This window comes from Ailuropoda melanoleuca, chromosome 2 (assembly GCF_002007445.2).
Source record: "Ailuropoda melanoleuca isolate Jingjing chromosome 2, ASM200744v2, whole genome shotgun sequence".
In the NCBI taxonomy this organism is placed as follows: domain Eukaryota; kingdom Metazoa; phylum Chordata; class Mammalia; order Carnivora; family Ursidae; genus Ailuropoda; species Ailuropoda melanoleuca.
In genome coordinates, this window is record NC_048219.1 from 19,051,613 (window position 1) to 19,070,349 (window position 18,737).

Sequence of the window (18,737 nt, forward strand, 5' to 3'; positions counted from 1 at the left end):
GTGCTGACTAGAGTGAGGGAAGATGAGCAAGGTGGCTCTTTGAAGTGTTACTGAAAATATCATCTCTAGTTGATTAAAATTCCAAAGTTTTACCTAAAAGAAAAGGTTAAATACCTGTTATTTTTTCCACTCCAGTCTAGAGGAATCTCTTAGATGAGAAAGAGACATGTGCACAAGGAATGTGATTTATTTAAGACTTTCAAAAAGGTTGGCAAGGTTTTCAATGACTGGGGGAGGTATAATGAGAACTTCCATTTAGACGGAACTTTCCAGCTTGCAAAGCGCTCTCATGTTCATTACACACAAACTCATTTAATCCTCACAACAATCCTGTGAAGGGGACTCAGATTCACCAAATGCTTTCCCAGCGCCCACCAGATGTGAGGTCCTCTGAGAGGAGTTTCTGAGTACCTCCTCTGTGCTAACGGCTGTTCTGGGTGTGAAGACACTCTGATGAGTAGGAATAGGGACAGCTGCAGTTCTCCCTGAGCTTACAGTCTAGCGGGAAAGAGAAACTTTAATTAAGTAATCTCATCAATGGATATGTAATAATTAGTAGTGGTATTTTGGGGTTTTAAAAAGATTTTATTTATTTAATTTTAGAGAGAGCTCGCACGCAAGATGGGAGAGGGGCAGAGGGAGACGGAGTGGGGAAGAATTTCAAGCCGACTCTCTGCTGACCACAGAGCCCAGGGCAGGGCTCGATCTGATGATCCCGAAATCATGACCTGAGCCGAAACTAAGAGTCGGTTGCTTAACTGACTGAGTCACACAGGTGCCCCTGGATATATAATTATTATTGAAATAAGTGACTAGAAAAGAGAAAGAGGTTTTTAAAGGGGTACATAAAGAAACCTGATCCAGTCTGGAGGCTTGGCGAGGCTTCTAGACCAGGGGGTGGTAACTCTTGAGCCAAGACCTGAAGGATCTGAATAGGACTAATTCAGGTGGGGGGTGTGGAGGAGAGGTGGGGAGCATCGCTCAAGAAGAGCCTTCCAGAACAAGAAGAGAGGCGGCCAGTGTAACCAGAAGGGAGAGAGAAGATGTAAGATGAGGTGACAGGATTCATAAAGGCTGGACGAGGCTGCATCTCACAGGCTGCTTGGGGGAATCTAGTCTTTCTTTAGTGGAGTGATTTGACCCACATTTTGTATAGAGGCCAGCCTGGAAGGAGGCCAGAGATGTGAAGAGTCCAGTTGTTAGCAAGCAATAGTCCAGATAAGAAATGGTAAGACTTTGGCCAGGGTGAACTTTTCCAAAATCCCACAGCTAGTCAGCATCAGAAACATACAGAACCTGGGCTGTATTTCCTTGTCCAGTGCTCTTCCCTGTAGTTTTGGTGCAGGGACAGTCTGGAATGGGGAGCCAGACATGAGGGGGGTGAGGAGGGCATTCTTGAAGTTATGTGGCCTGGTACGGGGGAGTCAGAGCCCAAACCAGTGAGGAGGGGATCCATGCAGAAGAAGCAGCCTTGAATGAGGAGTAAGAGCCCCTGGAAGGAGAGAAAGGCATCTGCAGGAAAGAGTAGGGTTGGAGATGGGAGATTGGTTCATACAGGGGAACTGATGAAATATATAAGTATATTAATGAAAAAGGAAGGCAGTGTTCTCACTGTCACAGAAGAGAACTACAGATATAGAATGGGAGGAAATTAGATTGAACCCTGTGGTAGTGTTGGACTGAATTTAGAGGTACTGGTATGGACCCATAGTCATAGCTCTATCTATACAGAGAGAGAGTGGGAGCGGATGAATTTAGAGGTAATGTGTATACATTGTTATATTTACACATATTCCCTAACTCTGTCCCCTGAGAAGGCTTGGGAGCACCTACCTCAATAGCAAGGCATACGTCTAGTGTACAACTCTTGCCTTCTGAATTCCATTTTTTCACTAAAAAAATCAAGGCTCCTTGGAGGTATGTTCCAGAAAGCCGGATGGTAATTGAAGAACCATGGGGATGTGTCAAGGAGACATGGAAGCCAGTTTGAACAGGCCGCCACTTGCCAAATCAGGAAAAACCTCAGCACCAAATTAATGACAGTGACAGATTATCAATCCATTGACTAGGACAGGGAACCAAGAGTTCATACTGATACAAATAAATAAATGAATATATTGGAAGTCTGATGGAATGGGATATTTATATGGTTTCAAAATACCTCCCCATAAAATACTTATTAGTTGTGAAAAGGAGGAAGAGTATACAAAGGAGCCTGGCAGATATCACCTTAATAAGGTGACTTAAATGAGTGTCATCAGGAATGGAACAAACTGAAAACATGTGCCGACTTGCAGGATGAGGCGTGAACAACACAGCAGCACTCCTGTGACACTCACCTGAGGGCCGTCGTGAGGAAACATCAGAGAAACCCAAATCGAGGGACGTTTTGTAGAACACTGGCCTTTAATCTTAAAAGTGTAAGACTCCTACAAGTCCAGGAAAGACTGAGAAACTATTCCAGAATGAAGGAGACTAAAAACACATGGCGACAAAATGAAAAGTGTGATTTTGAGCTGTATCCTTCTGTTGACAAGGTGTAATTGGGAGGACTGGAGAAACATTGAACGGGGACTGCTCAGTAGATGACAGCAGACGCTGGGCGTACAGTGGATATGAAGGAGAACGTCGGTGGGAATGCGTCAGGCAAGCAACTCACCCTCACATAGCTGGGGGAAGACAGGTTCTTTGTACTGTATTTCCAACAGTTTTGCCTTTTAAAAGTTTGCTTTTTTAAAAAATACAGTGGCAACTAAAATGCATAAAGGGGTTGCACAGTAGCTAAAACACTGCACAAGCTCAAAACTGCGAATTCCCCCCAAGACGCTGATTCTCTTCCTGTAGCACCCGCCACGCGGGATGGAGCTCCGCCGCACCTGTGCTGCCACCCTCACCCGCAGCGTGGGCTACTCGTTCTTCCCTGTCCCAGCCACAGCAGCAGGCTCCCAGAAGCCCGCTGGAACCACGTGACCCTGACACAAAGGTAGATAAAGGCAAACACCGCACTCAAGCTGAGTCAACACAACTCTCCTAGGAATTTAGCACTGGAAATCAGATGCTGACTGTTTCTACTACCCTCCTTGAATCTGGAGGTCATGGAAGTTCCGTGGAAATTCCACTACATCTGATATTTGGGGGGAGCTGTTTCCACGGTAGGCATAGGGCAGAAAAATCTGGTCTGCAGAGATAGCAAATAAAACAGATGCAGAGATAAAAGCAGAGACAAGACACAAGGCCCAAGAGAGAGAGTCTGTTACAACATTCAGATTCTAGGACCTCAGGAAGCCTCAGTTTTCCTGGGACACTCCAGGGTCCTCATAAATGTCCTCCTTTTGCTTAGGCCAGCCGGAGCGGACTTCTGTCAGTAGTAGCCAAAAATGCATGACATCTGCTTCCCCACCTTGTGCCCAACTTTACAGCAACACGGCTCTTTTATAAAAGGTATCTTGGTGCCATTGCCGAGGCTGTTGACTGAACCCAGTATAGTACTCCTTAAGGGGCTGGGGGGCGGGGGTCTCAAGTCAATTCACTTACCAAGGCTCGCCTCGGCCAACAGCAGGTAAGCAGGCACCAGCTCCACGGAGCTCAGGCCGTGCACGTTCATGCGGAAGCGAAGCGAGTGCAGAGCTGCTGGGACAGCAGCTTCATGTTTTCCTTCAAAGAGGTATTTCTGGGCCACGGTGTAGCAGAATTCAATCAAATGCTTCTGTGGAAGAAGAAAACTAGACCATCTGAGGCAGTCTGAAGGTCAAAGGTGGTGGTGGACATGGGTACACGTGGGGTAAGGCCACTATCTAATGAACTGGTTGAGGGCACCTAGTCAACCTGCTTGTATGAAGGTGGACATGAGACCCAAAATAGGTGATATAAAAAGGGAAACCCGGATTGTGAGGGCCTTGAGGTCCAGGAATAAGTGTCTTTTCACCTAGGTTCATTCATCAGCCTGAATGAGTGCTCAGGATAAAGTTATTAAATATTATTTTTGTGTTTATAATAAAATTGTAGTTTAGCAAAACTATCATGTCTCTGGACATCCTAAAACTTTCTGACTTTCTATTTGAGTTGTAATTTTGAGAGAAACACTTATCTTTTCCTCTGGAGTTATCCTGCTTAGAGAGTATCAGAAATAACTTAAATTCTGCATTGTTCCAAAGCCCTTCTCAAAGTGCCACAACACTAAAATTGATGAATCTGGTGTTTTGAGATTTATGGCTTATAAAGCCTAATTTTTTAAGAAAAACTGAGATGCCATCAATGCCATAATAGAAGTTTTTAAATCTCCTTTATGAATTCACTAGTGTATTTATACACCATTTTTTTAAAGATTTTATTTATTTATTTGACTGAGATAGAGACAGCCAGCGAGAGAGGGAACACAAGCAGGGGGAGTGGGAGAGGAAGAAGCAGGCTCCCAGCGGAGGAGCCTGATGTGGGGCTCAATCCCATAATGCCGGGATCACGCCCTGAGCCGAAGGCAGACGATTAACCGCTGTGCCACCCAGGCGCCCCTATACACCATTTTTGACCTCCTACTATGTACGTATGCTCTTATCAATATACTTGGCATATGCGGATGTTATGGCTGAATTTTGTTCCCCTCCCAAACTCATATGCTGGAGTCCTAACCCCTAGTACCCAAGAATGTGACTGCATTTGGAGACGGGGCCTTACAGAGGTGATTAAGTTAAAATGAGGCCATTAGGGTGGCCCCTGATCCAATTTTACTGGTGTCCTTATAACAGGAAGAAATTTGGAAGACACCAGGCATGCACGTGCCCACAGGAAACCAAACCTGCTGAGACCTACCCTTGATCTTGGACTTCTGGGTTCCAGAATTGGGAGAAAAAAAAACATTCCTGCCGTTTAAGCCACCCCGCTTGTGGTATTTTGTTACAGCAGCCCTCGGAACCTAATACAGTAGGTATTCAGTAACTGTGTGGAGAACAACTGACTGAGGACATAAAGTCATAAAACCAAGTCTCTGTCCTCAAACGGTTTCCAGTGTGGTGATCCCGACGCGGTACACCCTTCGTCCTGGGCGGTTTCGCGGCCCCGGGAGCTAGGCCTGCCCCGGCCCCGCAGGACCCACCTGCCGCTGCTGCAGCTGCTGCAGGCCGTGCTGCCGCTCCTCCTCGGAGTTGTAGAAGGGCATGGAAGTGCGCAGCGGAATCAGCAGCTGACATATCTTCTCATGGATGCTGCTCCAGTCCGCTCTTTGATGAACCACACCACTGACAATAAAAACATGGACTTCGTCATCTTTCTCTTTGGCCTGGCCTGAGATTCTAGCGGCCGCACCACCAGCCTCGCCCTAAAAACTAGAAAAGGGAGCCCAACACGTATCAGGCAGGGAACCCAACGCCATTTCTGACACAAATCTCTTTTCTTTCATGTGGTTATTTGATGGTGTAACAACTAGCGGGGCTGGGAGGCTCTTGTTTCTTCAGGCACAGGTCACGCTCTGAAGTCACGTGGTGACGCTGGGGCTCTTCTGGTTTTCTGCTTCGTTAATCACCACAAAGTTGACTTTTAACCCAGCCTTGTTCTAAAGCCGTTGTCAGAATATCTGAACATCAAAGCCGATGGGCGTGAGGGTCTTTTTGGGGGGAAGAGAAAGGAATTTCCATTCGCTGAGGCTCTAGGGGACGCTGTGCTGTCATGGGTGCCACTGGGTTGCGTGGCTCTGGAGAGCACCTCTGACATGGTCTTCTGTGTTCCAGGGGCACGCTCCCACCAACACACTAGGAACGGCCCCCCACCCAGTGCTGCAGCAGGTGTTTTTGCTAGTAACTATTTAACTTTTTGAGAACAAAACAAAAGCTATTTCGAAGATACGGAAGCACAGGAGTGGAGAGCCTAAGGAGTTAGCTAAGCCTATACTCCAGAGCCCGCTGATTTTTAGCTCTCCAGAGGGAAGCACTGTGACAGTTTGGTAGAAAGCTTTTCTTTGTTTTACACACAGTTTTACATACTAAACTAAATACAGTTTAATATTTTTGAACACTTAATTGGACAGGACTGCAGTCCTACAGAGAATCCACTCCCATTCCTTAAATAATTGCCTCTATGACTGATTCCCAAATCTATTACCCGATTCTGACCCTTTCTCCAATTATTTTTTTACACTTTTAAATTGATATATAACTCACATACCATAGAAAATTCACCAATTTAAAGTATAATTTAAATTCAGTGGTTTTTAGTATAATCACAAGGTTGTAAAACCATCACCCTATCTAACTCCAGAACAATTTCATCACTCAAAAAAGAAAACTCCATTTGTTCTAGCTGGTTCTCTCATTCTTTCCTCCACCCACTGGTGCCCAGAAACCGCAAATCTACTTTACGTATTTGCCTGTTAAGGACATTACATATAAATGGGAACAGACAATATGTGATCTTTTGTGTCTGGTTTCTTTTTTTTTTTTTAATGATTTTTTATTATATTATGTTAGTCACCATACAGTACATCCCCGGTTTCCGATGTAAAGTTCGATGATTCATTAGTTGCGTATAACACCCAGTGCACCATGCAATACGTGCCCTCCTTACTACCCATCACCGGTCTAATGGGATAGACTTGTGTCTGGTTTCTTAGACTTAGAATAATGTTTTCAAAATTCATCCATTTCATCACATTTATCAATATTATATTCCTTTGTACTACTGAATAAATATTCCACTGTATGGTTGTATCACTTTTAATGTTTATCCTTTCATCAGTTGGTGGACATTTCTGTTGTTTCTACTTTCGGCTATTATGAATAATCCTTCTATGTACATTTGTGTATAAATTTTTGTGTGAACGCATGTTTTCAATTCTCTTGAGTATGTGCCTAAGAATGGAATTGTTGGGTCATATAGTAACTCTATGTTTAACTTTTTGAGGACTGCCAAACTGTTTTCCACAGAGGTTGTACCGTTTTACAGCCCAGCAGCCATATAGGAGGGGTTCACTTTTTCTATATCTTTGCCAACACTTGTTACTGTTTTGTTTTACTACAGCCATTTAGTGTGTGTGAAGTGGCATCTCATTGTGGTTTTATGTTGCGTTTCCTTGACAAGTAATAGCGTTCAGCATCATTTCATGTGCTTATTGACCATTTGTGTATCTTCTTTGGAGAATTATATATTCAAATCTTCTGTCCATTTTTAAACTGGGTCTTTTATCTTCTTATTATTGAATTTTAAGAGTCCTTTACATACTCTAGATATAAAATCCTTGTCCGATATATGATTTGTAAGTATTTTCTCCCATTCTGTGGGCTGTCTTTTCAGCTTGACAGTGTTCTCTGATGCACGGAAGTTTTAAATTTTGGTGGAGTCCAACTAATCTATTTTTTCTTTGGATCCTGTGCTTTTGGTGTCATATCTAAACTGCTGCCTAATCCCAAATCACACAGATTTCCAACTATGCTTCCTTCTGAAAGTTTTATGTTTTTAGCTCTTAAATTTAGCTCTTTTTGTCTATGGTGTAAGGTAGGGGTCCAAATTCATCTTTTGCATGTGGCTACGCAGTTAACCCAGCATCATCTGAAAGGGACCAGTTGAATGGTCTTGGCACCCTTGTTAATAATCAACTGACTATAAATGTACGTGTTTATTTCTGGACTCTCAACTCTAATCCATTCATCTATATACCTATCCTTATGCCACTACCACACTATCTTCATTACTGCAGCTTTGTAGTAAAATTTGAAATTGAAGAGTATGAGTCCTCCAGCTTTGTTCTTTTAGAAGACTTTTTAGCTGTTCTGGGTACTTTGCATTTTCATTTAAATTTTAGGATTAGTGTGTCCATTTGTACAAAAATGACAGAATTTTGTTAGGGATTGCATCAATAGATCAATTTGAAGTGTTACTATCTTAATAATATTGTCTTCTAAACTATGAATATGGAGTGTCTTTCCATTTATGTGGGTCTTTAATGTCTTTCAAAAATGTTTTTTAGTTTTCAGTGTATAAGTCTCACCCTTCTTTGGTTAAATTCCTTTCTTTTTTTGATGCTACTGTAAATGGAACGGCTTTCCTAATTTCATTTTCAGATTGTTCATTGCTAGCATGTATAAATACAACTGATTTTTACACATTGATGTATTCTGTAATCTTGCTGAATTCATTTATTAGCTCTAATTATTTGTGTTGTTTTCATAGGTTTTTTAGGGATTTCTCTATGTAAGATCATGTCATCACCAAACAGAAGTACCTTTACTCCTTATTTTCCAAGCTGGATATCTTTTATTTCATTGTCTTGCCTAATTGCCCCAACTAGCATTTTTAGAACAGTGTTGAATAGAAGTGATGAAAGCAACATTTTTTTGCCTTTTTAAAAAATATTATGCTAGTCACCAAACAGTACATCATTAGTTTTTGAGGTAGTGTTCCATGATTCTTTGTTTGAAAGCAACATACTTGTCTCATTCCTGATTTTTGGGGGGAAAGATTTCAGTCTTTGATCACTAAGTATGATGTTAGCTTTGTGTTTCTCCATAGGTTATTCACTGATACCCTTTACTAAGTTATGAAAGTTCCTTTCTATTCCTAATTTGTTTTTATCACAAAGGTATTGGATTTTATCAAATGCTTTTTATGTATCTATTATTGTGTGGTTTTTTTCTTCTCTTCTGTTAAGATGATGTCTTAAATTGATAGTAGTATGTTGAACCAACCTTGAATTCCTGGGAGAAACGCCACTTGGTCATCCCTTTTATATGCTGCTGGATTTGGTTTGCTAGTATTTTGTTGAGAATTTTTTGCATCCGTATTCATGAGGTATATAGATCTGTAGTTTTCTTGTGATGTTTTTGTCTGGTTTTGGTAGTAGGATAACACTTATCTTATAAAAGGAGTTGGGGACTTTTTCTACCTCTTTTATTTTTTTGGGAGAGTTTTTAAAGAACTGATATTAATTCTTCTTTAAGTATTTGATAGAATTCACCAGTGAAGTCATTTGGTCCTGGGCTTTTCTCTGTGGGAAGTTTCTGATTGCTAGCTAAATCTCTTTAGTTACAGATCTACTCAAACTTTTTTTTTCTCTTGAGCCAGTTTTGGTAGTTCATGCCTTATAAGTAATACATTTCATCTAGGTTTTTTATTTGCTGGCATACAACTACATGGTATTCTCTTATAATCTCTTTTTTTTTCTGCAAAGTTGCTAGCAATGTCCCCACTTTCATTTCTGACTAGTAATTTGGATGTTCTGTTCTTGGTCAATCTGGCTAAAGGTTTGTCAATTTTGTTAACCTTTTTAAAAAACCAACTTTTGGTTTTGTTGATTCTCTATTGCTTTTCTATTCTCTATTTCACTTATCTCTGCTCTAATCTTTAATATTTTCCTCCTTCCACTAGCTTTGGGTTGAGTTTGCTTTTCTTTTGCTAGTTTCTTAAAGTGTAAGGCTAGGTTATTGATTTAAAATCTTCCTTCTTTTATAACGTATGTGTTTACAGCTAGAAATTTCCCTCTGAGTACTGTTTTCACTGCATCCCGTAAGTTTTAATATTTGTGTTTTTGTTGTCACTTCATTTCAAAGCATTTTCTAATTTCCTTTGTGATTTCTTCTTTGACCCATTTGTTGTTTAAGGCTGTGTTATTTCCATGCATTCATAAATTCCTCAGATTTCCTTCTGTTATTGATTACTAACTAATGTCATTCCACTCTGGTTACAGAACACACTTTATATAATTTCAATCCTTATAAATTTATTGAGACTTGCTTTATGGTCTAACACATGGTCTATCCTGGAGAACGTTCCATATGCACTGGAGAAGAATGTATATTCTGCTGTTGGTGGAGGTGTTCTATAGATGTCTGTTAGGGTTAGTTGGTTTATAGTGTTGTTCAAGCCTTGAATTGCCTTGCTAATCTCCTGTTCATTATTTACAGTGGAAAACTGAAGCATCCAACTATTATTTATTTCTTCCTTCAATCTGACAGTTATTACTTTGTACATTTTGAGATTCTGTTGTTGGGTACATAAATCACGAATTTTTGCATTTCTATTGCTTATTGTATATTTTTACTCAAATGTGACTAAGTTAACTGTTTGATTCCAATTACACATATTCTAAAACTGGTAACAATAAGCTAGCACAGGGCCAGCAAAGTTTTTCCATAAAGGGCCTAAGAGTAAATATTTTAGGCTTTGAAAGCCACATGGTCTCTGTTGCAAAAATTCAACTCTTTTGTTGAAGCAGAAAAGCAGTCATAGATGACATATAGCTTTGGTCAAGCACTCTCTCGCCCTCCTTCCTTCTGGCGTAACAGAAATGCAATAAGGTATTTTCTTTATAAACTGCAACTGCTATCACAGAAATGGTAAAAGCATTAACAAAATTTTCATAGAGAATTATTGTACACAAATCAATAAAAGCACTTACCAGCCAGGATACAGAGATAGTTGCGTTCCACAGGGTACTTACTAAATAGGGGCTTCCTGAGTAATCGTGTGAGCAATGGAAATATTAATTTACTGAACTACCTAGACTTTTTTTGACATATCTTGCTTTTCCAAATAAAATGAGCATTATTTATATATTCATGAGCTCTCTCCTTATTCGTCTGTTTCACCCCTAACACACAACACAGGATCATGCATAAAGAAGGAGCTGAAAATTATGTTTTCAATCAGGGCTCATAATCAAGTAGCTTGTGAGCCAGACGTGCTTTGTTTGGCCATTATCATGTTTTTAAAACTGAATTTGGATGTCATTAGGCAGGACACTCATTCTGCAGTTTACCACAGATTCTACTGTCTCCTACTATTGAATACCACTGCACTGCTGTTTTCTCTTCCTGGCCAGTGAAAGCATTCTCATTGGTGCCCCATATGTTCAATAAAAGGAAAACTTATTTCAAATTACTCTTATCTATATGCTATGATTTGCTCACTATAGTACTGAAGCCTCTTTTACCTGTCTGTAATGTTTCAGTGAGTACTTTACTAAAATTGCCTTTTCTTACAAATGATCAGTTCCCTGGGAACATTCTCACAATGCAATACAGAACAGTATGTGCAAGATTACACAGACCGTATAAAACTGATATATGTATAGGAAAAGGATATAAGGAAATTGATCAAAATGTCAGGTCATTAATCTCTGGGTTGTGAGATTATGGATTATTTCTCTTCTTTATTTTTTATATTTTCAAGGTTTCTACAGTGAGCACGGTTTACATTTGCAAAAGGAAAAAACTCTTTAGCAGAAAAAGAAAAAAAAACTTTCACAAATTTGGGTGGACTGTCCTTCCTGCTCCTTAAATTAGAATGAGGAAAAAGAATATTTATTGAGTGCCAACTTGGTCTCAGGCATGACACTACATGCTTTACATTCAACCAAAAAACTCTGTGAGGGAGGAGTATTAAAGCCCCCATTTCTGAGATACAGAACAATTACCTCAGTTTTATTTTATGGGAAAATCTTTAAATCACCAGGACACAAGCATATAGAAATCTGGAGATTACATGCAAACAAAGAATCATGGAACACTATATCAAAAACTAATGATCTACTGTATGGTGACTAACATAACATAATAAAAAATAAGAAAGAAAAGAAAAGAAAAGAAAAGAAAAGAAAAGAAAAGAAAAAAAGAAAGAAAGAAAGAAAGAAAGAAAGAAAGAAAGAAAGAAAGAAAGAAAGAAGGAAGGAAGAAATCTGGAGAAAAGGGGTGGGGTGGGGGGGAGGAGAAGACCTTAAAGAGAATTAAAGGCAGTGAAAAAGAAGAAAGGAAATAATGGTGGATAAAGGCACAGGAAATAATAATTTATTCATGCATTCATCAAATATTTAGTTTCATCTATTTCAAGATACTTTGCAAGAGACGGTAGGGTATACATAGATGGGTTTGACACAGATCAAAAGATAGCATATGTATGACAGTCCTTCTATATGCCTCCAACATAACATCCTGCCTTAATGGAACACAATAAAATTGACATAACACACTTGCCGACAACGGAAATGAAGAAGGGAAGAGTCAACTGAGAGTAGAGAGTGACTACAAAGTGAGTTGAGAGGAAGAAGGAATTACTTCTGGCTGCAGGGATGAAGGCGAGAGGGAAAGAGGTAGATGCTCATATCAGCCAAAGGACTCTCACCTCTCCCCTGAGTGCCAGGCTGGTACTTGAAGTTGTTCACTAGCCATCTCTCCCAAGTGACCTGAAGGCCCTAAACTGCGTCCACAACCCAATCCGTCACCCACCACCACCTCCCTCTGTGTTAATAGGTTTACTATCCAATCAGAAGTTTGCTTATTCAACAAATGATCACTGAATGTCTGGTATGTGCGACCACTAGGTTCAGTAAAAGACACAGATATTAAACAAGTAAACACAAAATTAAAAAATACCGGAAAAACGAAGAAAAAGGTGAGACAGAAAAATAAGAGGAGTATTTTCAGAAGGACCTTTCTGAAGAAATAACGTTTCTGAGAAATGAAGGATGACAGGGCCCTAGGAAGATCTGTGGTTGAAATGGAGGTTCCCAGCAATGAGAACAGCCTAGGAAAAGAAACTGAGGTAGGAAAAGACTTAGCAAATCAGAACTGAAAGAAAACCTCTGTAATTACATCAAAGAAGAGAGGGGGTGAGCGTGGTGGGAAATGAAGGAACAGAGCTAACTGGGGCTTTGTAGTTTCTGCTACAAATTCTGAATTGTATTCTACATGTAATGAAGAAACAGCAATGAAAACACAGATGTCACCCCTCCCTTCATGGGATATACAGACCTAGTGAGGAATACAGAGTATTAAACAACTGATTTCAATCTGTGTCATAAGTTTTAGGATAGGGAATATATACAGTGCTGTGAGAGCACTGAGGAGGGACCCCTAATTCAGTCTGAGGAGGTATATTCACTCCACTGGGACCACTGCAACAAATTCTTAATCAGTTATGCAGCCTCCAGGGTCTACCTTCCAATTTATCTTCCACACTGCTACCTGTCATCTTTCCTTAACACAAATGAGAGCCCATCAAAACCATCCATGACCTCCCAGAGGATAAATTCCAAACGTCTTCATCTCATGTCACCATTTGGCCCTAACCTGTATCTTCTCGGTTAAAACTCCTACTACCACCTACAGCATGGTTTTTAAACTTTCTTTTTAGTGATACATTTTATCATTACAAACACACATAGCCACATAAAACACTAGGAAGTTTCAAGAAACAATTAAAGTAGGATTACTTTGATACTTTCTATTTTATTCTACATTTTTCCCCTAAAATGTTTGTTGCTTTATTCATGAGGGGATTTATTCATCCAGTGGGTCTAGTCTGCAATTTGAAAATCAGTGACTGCCTCCTCCACTACTACCTTCTCTACTCAGCTCTGAACAAACCGTTCTTTCACCCTTTACCCAAGTAGGCCTGGACACCAGGAGTACCCTGCCCTTCTGTCTTCGTTGTTCATTCACCTAGCAATTTCCTACTGACCTTTCAAGAGTCATCTCAAATTATTCAGAGAAACCTTTCCAGATATTGCCCCAGTCACCACGCTTCCACCCTTAGAGGTCCCATGAAATAGCACACCCTGAATGACAGTACTTGTCATGCAGGGTCTATTATAATGACTTTTCAAAAACAAGTTAGTCGGCTCTGGACTAGGTTTCTGGACATCAACAACCTAGCTGTTTTATCTCAGGTCCAACATAGGGTCTCATCGGAAGCAAAAGTCAGGGGGATGTTATGTTGAATAAATGAAAACTCACCTCATTTTCTACTACCCTCCCCACACTCTTACCACCTTGGCTGTGCGCTGCTTTCTGCTGCTCGAGCACACCAGCCCTTCCTCCCTCCGGCCTTCCTCTTCCCCCAGCACTAACAAGGCGCACTGCTCCTATATCATCTTCAAATCAATATGTACCCTTAGAAAGGTCATCTGCCCAACCTCCCATCACATTTCCTTTGTCCTTATGGCATTTATGACTCTCTGAAATTATCTTTTCGTTTACTTATCTATGTTCCTCATTAGTATGTTAGATCTTTGAGGGGGCACAGCCCACCGAGTATCCCCCAGTAACTTCGGCTGCTAGGACCATGCATAGCGCACAGTAGGCGGTCAACAAAACCTCTGGTGACGAACGAGGGAGTGGGAGAAGAGGCAGACACAGAAGTCTTAGGGACCTGTGTCGAAGCCACCTTGAGTGTTCCCTGGCAGAGCCGGTGCTATGGCTTAAGCAAGACACCCAGGTGCCACATTTGAGGGCCTACCAGTAATAAGTGACCGTGCAGGCCGTGCACACCCGCTCGGCCGGGGCTTCGCACACTTCGCAGCGGAGCGGGCGCCCCTTGGGCACGGCCAGCGGGTAGATGATGTCCATGTTGCCGCCGGCGGAGTCGGTCTCCAGGACGGTTGCCCGGAGAGGACACGCGGGACGCCGGCGTCACGTGACCGCCATCGGGCAGCCTCGGTTCCAGATTTCAAGCGCAGGGGGGAGGGGCGTGACTCCACTGACATCTAGAGTGTATTTGTGGGGCTGAAAACCAACAACAACACAAAACTCCTTCTCGTTAAGTCCCGAAGGTTAAACGGCCGAGCAGTCTGACTTCCCGGAATCTAAGTCCGGAAAGGCCGATATGGCGGCTGACGGGAGGCAGAAACGGCCAGTTCTTTACCCGAGCAGGAAACGAACGTGAGGGACGGGACCCTTCCAGATGCCCGCCCAGCCAACAACCCCGGCCAGCTCAGGGTCGCCTCTGCGACGCTGCGGGGCAGAAGCCGGACGCAAGCCCGCACGAGGAGAAAGCAGGCGCCGGCGGGCGGCGCCTAAGGAAAAGGCCCGCCCCCTGCCTGGTGCGGCTGCGCGGGGACCGGGATCCGGGCAGGGGCGCGGCGCGGGCGGCAGCGGAGCGGCGCGTGCGCGAGTGCGGGCGCGCGGGGACTGATGGCGGAAGTGGATCTGGTCGCCGAGTTTCCCAAACCTGCGGATGCTGCGCGCTACGCCGAGGTTATGGCTTGCTTCGCCGCCAGGCTGGGCGCGCAGGGCCGGCGGGTGGTGTTGATCACGTCCGGCGGCACCAAAGTCCCCCTGGAAGCCCGGCCAGTGCGCTTCCTGGACAACTTCAGCAGCGGGCGGCGCGGTGCTGCCTCGGCCGAGGCCTTCCTGGCCGCGGGTTACGGGGTCTTGTTTCTGTACCGCGCTCGTTCCGCCTTCCCCTATGCCCACCGCTTCCCGCCCCAGACCTGGCTGTCGGCGCTTCGGCCCTGCGGCGCAGCCGCTTCGGGCTTGCTGAGCCTGGAGGCCGAGGAGAATGCGCTTCCGGGCTTCGCGGCGGCTCTGCGGAGCTACCAGGAGGCTGCGGCTGCCGGCACCTTCCTGGCCGTGGAGTTCACCACTTTGGCGGACTATTTGCATCTGCTGCAGGCTGCGGCCCAGGCGCTCAATCCTCTGGGTGCGTGCGCTTAGGAGTTCAGAGTTTCCTGCAGGCAGAGCCTTTCTCCCCAAACACTTTCCCCCTCACCTTTTCATTATCCGCAGTCTAACAGCCGGGGAGCCTGAGTTGAAAGGAGCAGATCCCATATCCCACTCCAATTTATTACACCCTGTGCTTCTCTCTGCAGGCTCTTCTGCGATGTTTTACCTGGCTGCGGCCGTGTCAGATTTCTATGTTCCTGTCTCAGAAATGCCTGAACACAAGATCCAGTCATCTAGGAGCCCACTGCAGGTGATGGGCGCTTCTCTTCCAGAGATCTGATCCCCCATAATCAATCTTGGGTTAATTCCCTCTTGATCTGGAGATGGCCTTTCTGCATTCCGTATGTGATAGGCACTAGGGATACAGAGATGAATAAGACACCGCCCTCCCTCAAGAAGCTCACAATCTAGTGAGGGAGCTGGACACAGACTAATTACAATACAGAGTGAGAAACGCTCTAGTAGAGGTACGTACAAAGTGCAGTCAGAGCATGGGGTGAGTGAATCTTGGGGAAGTCAAGGAAGGCTTCCTGGAGGAAATGACATAAACTGGGTTTTAAAAGATGAATAGAGAGTATAGCAGACAAAGTGGGGAAGGTCATTCCAGATAGAGTACAAATTGGAGTTTGGAAATGAGCCGTGTGCTGTGAACTGAAGTTGTTTGGTAAGACTGGAGAGCAGGGAGAGTGGGGCGCAGGGTGGGCCGGCTGACCGAAGAGAGCTTGTTTCATAGATTTTGTATTCCTTTTTAAGGAGCTTGGACTTTATCCTGTGGAGCTAAGGAAAACAAGTGGGAGAAGGAGATAACAGTATTTATTTGAAAAAAACATTCTGGCATCAGTATTAAAGGTGAATTAGGGAGAGAGTGGCGGATGTAGGTCAGATGACGATGATTGCTGTATTTTAAGGAAAGGGTATGGGGTGACTAGAAGTGTGGTTGAGATGTTGAGGTGATCTGGCATCCTGGAACCTGAGAGAATTCTTAATCATTTATGATTCAAGCAGAATTTAAATAGGAGAAACTACCTGTGGGACACTTGCTGACTTTGTAGGATACTTAATTTGTTCATTTCTTCAGTAAATATTTATTGAATACCTACTGTATGCCAAGTACTGTAGTAGGACCCGGAGATAAAGCAATGTAAAGAAACACACTGGGCCCTTGTGTTGCTTACAGTCTTCAGAGACATAAGTAAGTCAAATGCATACTGTGTTAGGTACTGAAAGATGCTATGCAGAAAAACTAAGTGAGGAGTGGGAATATAATCCCTTTAACACTTGCTAACTTTCTGAAATCCTGATAATTATCATCGTAATTTCACACTTTTAAAATTCTGGGAGGATTAGTTTATCCTCTCTTTTTTAGTTCTTTCTTGAAAGTACACAAACCAGCTCAACATTGTTAGAACAGTCAAGACTGGTATAGTAGGAGTTTTGATCAATTGAAAATAAAATCAGTTCTATTTCTTCAGTGCTAAGATGTGTTATGAGTGACAGTTTTTAAATGAAATCAGATAGCCATTCTACCAGTATAAGGGATATTTTAGGCTACGAGGTTTAAAAACCCAACGCTAATTAAACTTCTGCCAAAGTTACATTTGCGTTACAGATTTGCGTGAATAGATTTGTTTATTTGAGTGTTTGGTTTAAATAAGGGGAATATTTAAGAAAATATAATGCTGTTTTTCAGAGCTCTGTTAATGGTGATGAGGGTGGTAGGGCAAGGTTAATTCATAAGACATGGTTTTGTCTCAGAATTTGTATAACGTCTTGAAATTACGAATCCTTATGAACCCTACAGATCCAAGGGTCTTAAGCTAAGCATTTAAAATGCTCTGAAAAGTTTGACAATGAGAAATCCCACTTAAATCGACACAGTCAAAAATCTGAGTCCCTGCTTCCTTAGTTTCCCATGAGACTGACCTGGTAGATATTGACTTTTGTTTGCTTATTAAGCTTTTCTTTTTCCAATACAGATAACAATGAAGATGGTGCCAAAAATGCTTTCTCCTTTGGTTAAAGACTGGGCTCCCAAAGCATTTATAATTTCCTTTAAGTTGGAGACTGACCCTTCCATCGTAATTGATCGTGCACGGAATGCTTTAGAAGTTTATCGACATCAAGTGGTGGTGGCCAATAGCCTTGAGTCACGACGGTCCTCTGTAGTTATTTTAACGAAAGACTCAGAAACCAAGATATTGCTGTCAGAGGAAGAAGTAGGAAAAGGCATAGATATAGAAGAGAAGATAGTGGGTGATCTTCAGTCTCGACACATGGCTTTTATACATGACAACTAAAAAAGCCTTTGTAGGATCAAAAATTATTCAGTGGATCAGGGCTCTTATAAGTGGTAAAAACAAATCCTTTGCTTTCATAAAGACAAAAAATGAAGGGAAAAAACAGTGAGTGGTATGCAGGTGAATATAGTTTGGTTTTTATCTTTTAACGATCATTTCATCCTGAGTAAAAATGAAAACAAAAGGAAAGCAGTTATGACCAAACCACCTGACACGCTCATCTGATTATCACCTGGATTTTGAAAATGAACATGAGCTGTTCCTCACCTTTAAAAAAAAGCTTATTGGAAATTATATTCCTCAACATATACATGTGAGGCCTGAATATCAACCTTCTTCATACTAGGAGAAGGATTACGGATGCATGAATGGCCATGCCTTAAAGATCAAATATTTCTTGATGCTTACTATGTGGTAGGCCCTGAGGATTATGAGGATTAAAAAGATGAATAAATATGTCTTTGTCTGGGAAATGGATGTATGAAAAATAAAGTGCAATAAAGTGTGTGCCCAAAAGCCAACATGATGGAAATGATGTTTTTTGAAAATTTATCAAAGGTGGGAGTACAAGAGGAGGACACTTCCCTTAAGATAGATTGCGCGTAGAATGATGAGCTTCCCACTACCTTCACTTTTTGCTCCTTTTCCTAGGTTGACTCTCTGTTTGAGTTAACAGTTTACCTTTCAAATATTCCAGAACTGTTCTTAAGGGAAAGGACTTCTACCTGGGGCCTGGAAAGGGCCTGTTAGTTATTTTTGCCCTGAGGGAAGCTTTCCTATGTGGTAAGGAGTAGGGGCTTTGAAGCCATCTCAGCCAAGTTTGACCCTTTAAGCTGTATTACCTGTTACCTTTGTAAGCTTAGACCATTGACTTAATCTCAAGTTCCTCATTTATAAAATAGAGATAATAACTCTCTCTGCTGAATAATGCCCTTTGTTGTGAGGATTAAATAAAACAGTGAAGATAAAGCGTTAGTCGTCTGGTGTCTGGAATGTAGACTTTTTTTTACCTGCGCATAAA

At 42.3% G+C, this 18,737-nt stretch overlaps 2 protein-coding genes across 4 annotated transcripts in view; one reads left to right on the forward strand and one right to left on the reverse strand.

Moving 5' to 3' along the window:
* The window catches only part of ZMYND12 (zinc finger MYND-type containing 12), a 29,866-nt gene extending 15,410 nt beyond the window's left edge, over positions 1-14,456 (reverse strand). The window contains exons 1-3 of the mRNA XM_019808105.2: positions 14,215-14,456; positions 5,090-5,231; positions 3,535-3,706 (exon numbers count right to left, since the gene is read on the reverse strand). Coding sequence (XP_019663664.1) covers positions 3,535-3,706; positions 5,090-5,231; positions 14,215-14,324 — 424 coding nt within the window. The 5' untranslated portion in view covers positions 14,325-14,456. The remainder of the gene's footprint in view (positions 1-3,534; positions 3,707-5,089; positions 5,232-14,214) is intronic.
* Positions 14,457-14,796: 340 nt separating this feature from the next.
* PPCS (phosphopantothenoylcysteine synthetase) lies at positions 14,797-18,237 on the forward strand. 3 transcript variants are annotated; one of them, XM_011234969.3, is made up of 3 exons: positions 14,797-14,951; positions 15,566-15,669; positions 17,396-18,237. In XM_011234969.3, exons 2-3 carry the CDS (start codon positions 15,577-15,579, stop codon positions 17,714-17,716), a joined length of 414 nt encoding a protein of 137 aa, XP_011233271.1. In that variant the 5' UTR covers positions 14,797-14,951; positions 15,566-15,576; the 3' UTR covers positions 17,717-18,237. The 3 variants fall into 3 exon arrangements, with proteins under 3 accessions (XP_011233271.1, XP_002927452.1, XP_034506303.1); XM_002927406.4 differs by having other exon boundaries at positions 14,805-15,396; XM_034650412.1 differs by lacking the exons at positions 14,797-14,951; positions 15,566-15,669 and adding an exon at positions 15,689-15,886.
* The last annotated feature ends 500 nt before the right edge of the window (positions 18,238-18,737 follow it).

What these genes read in the sequence shown, in the direction of transcription:
- PPCS (XM_002927406.4), top strand. Translation starts at nt 14,889, where the DNA reads ATGGCGGAAGTGGATCTGGTCGCCGAGTTTCCCAAACCTGCGGATGCT. An exon ending in CCAGGCGCTCAATCCTCTGG is followed by an intron (nt 15,397 to 15,565) that starts GTGCGTGCGCTT and finishes TTCTCTCTGCAG; the next exon opens with GCTCTTCTGCGATGTTTTAC. An exon ending in CATCTAGGAGCCCACTGCAG is followed by an intron (nt 15,670 to 17,395) that starts GTGATGGGCGCT and finishes TTTCCAATACAG; the next exon opens with ATAACAATGAAGATGGTGCC.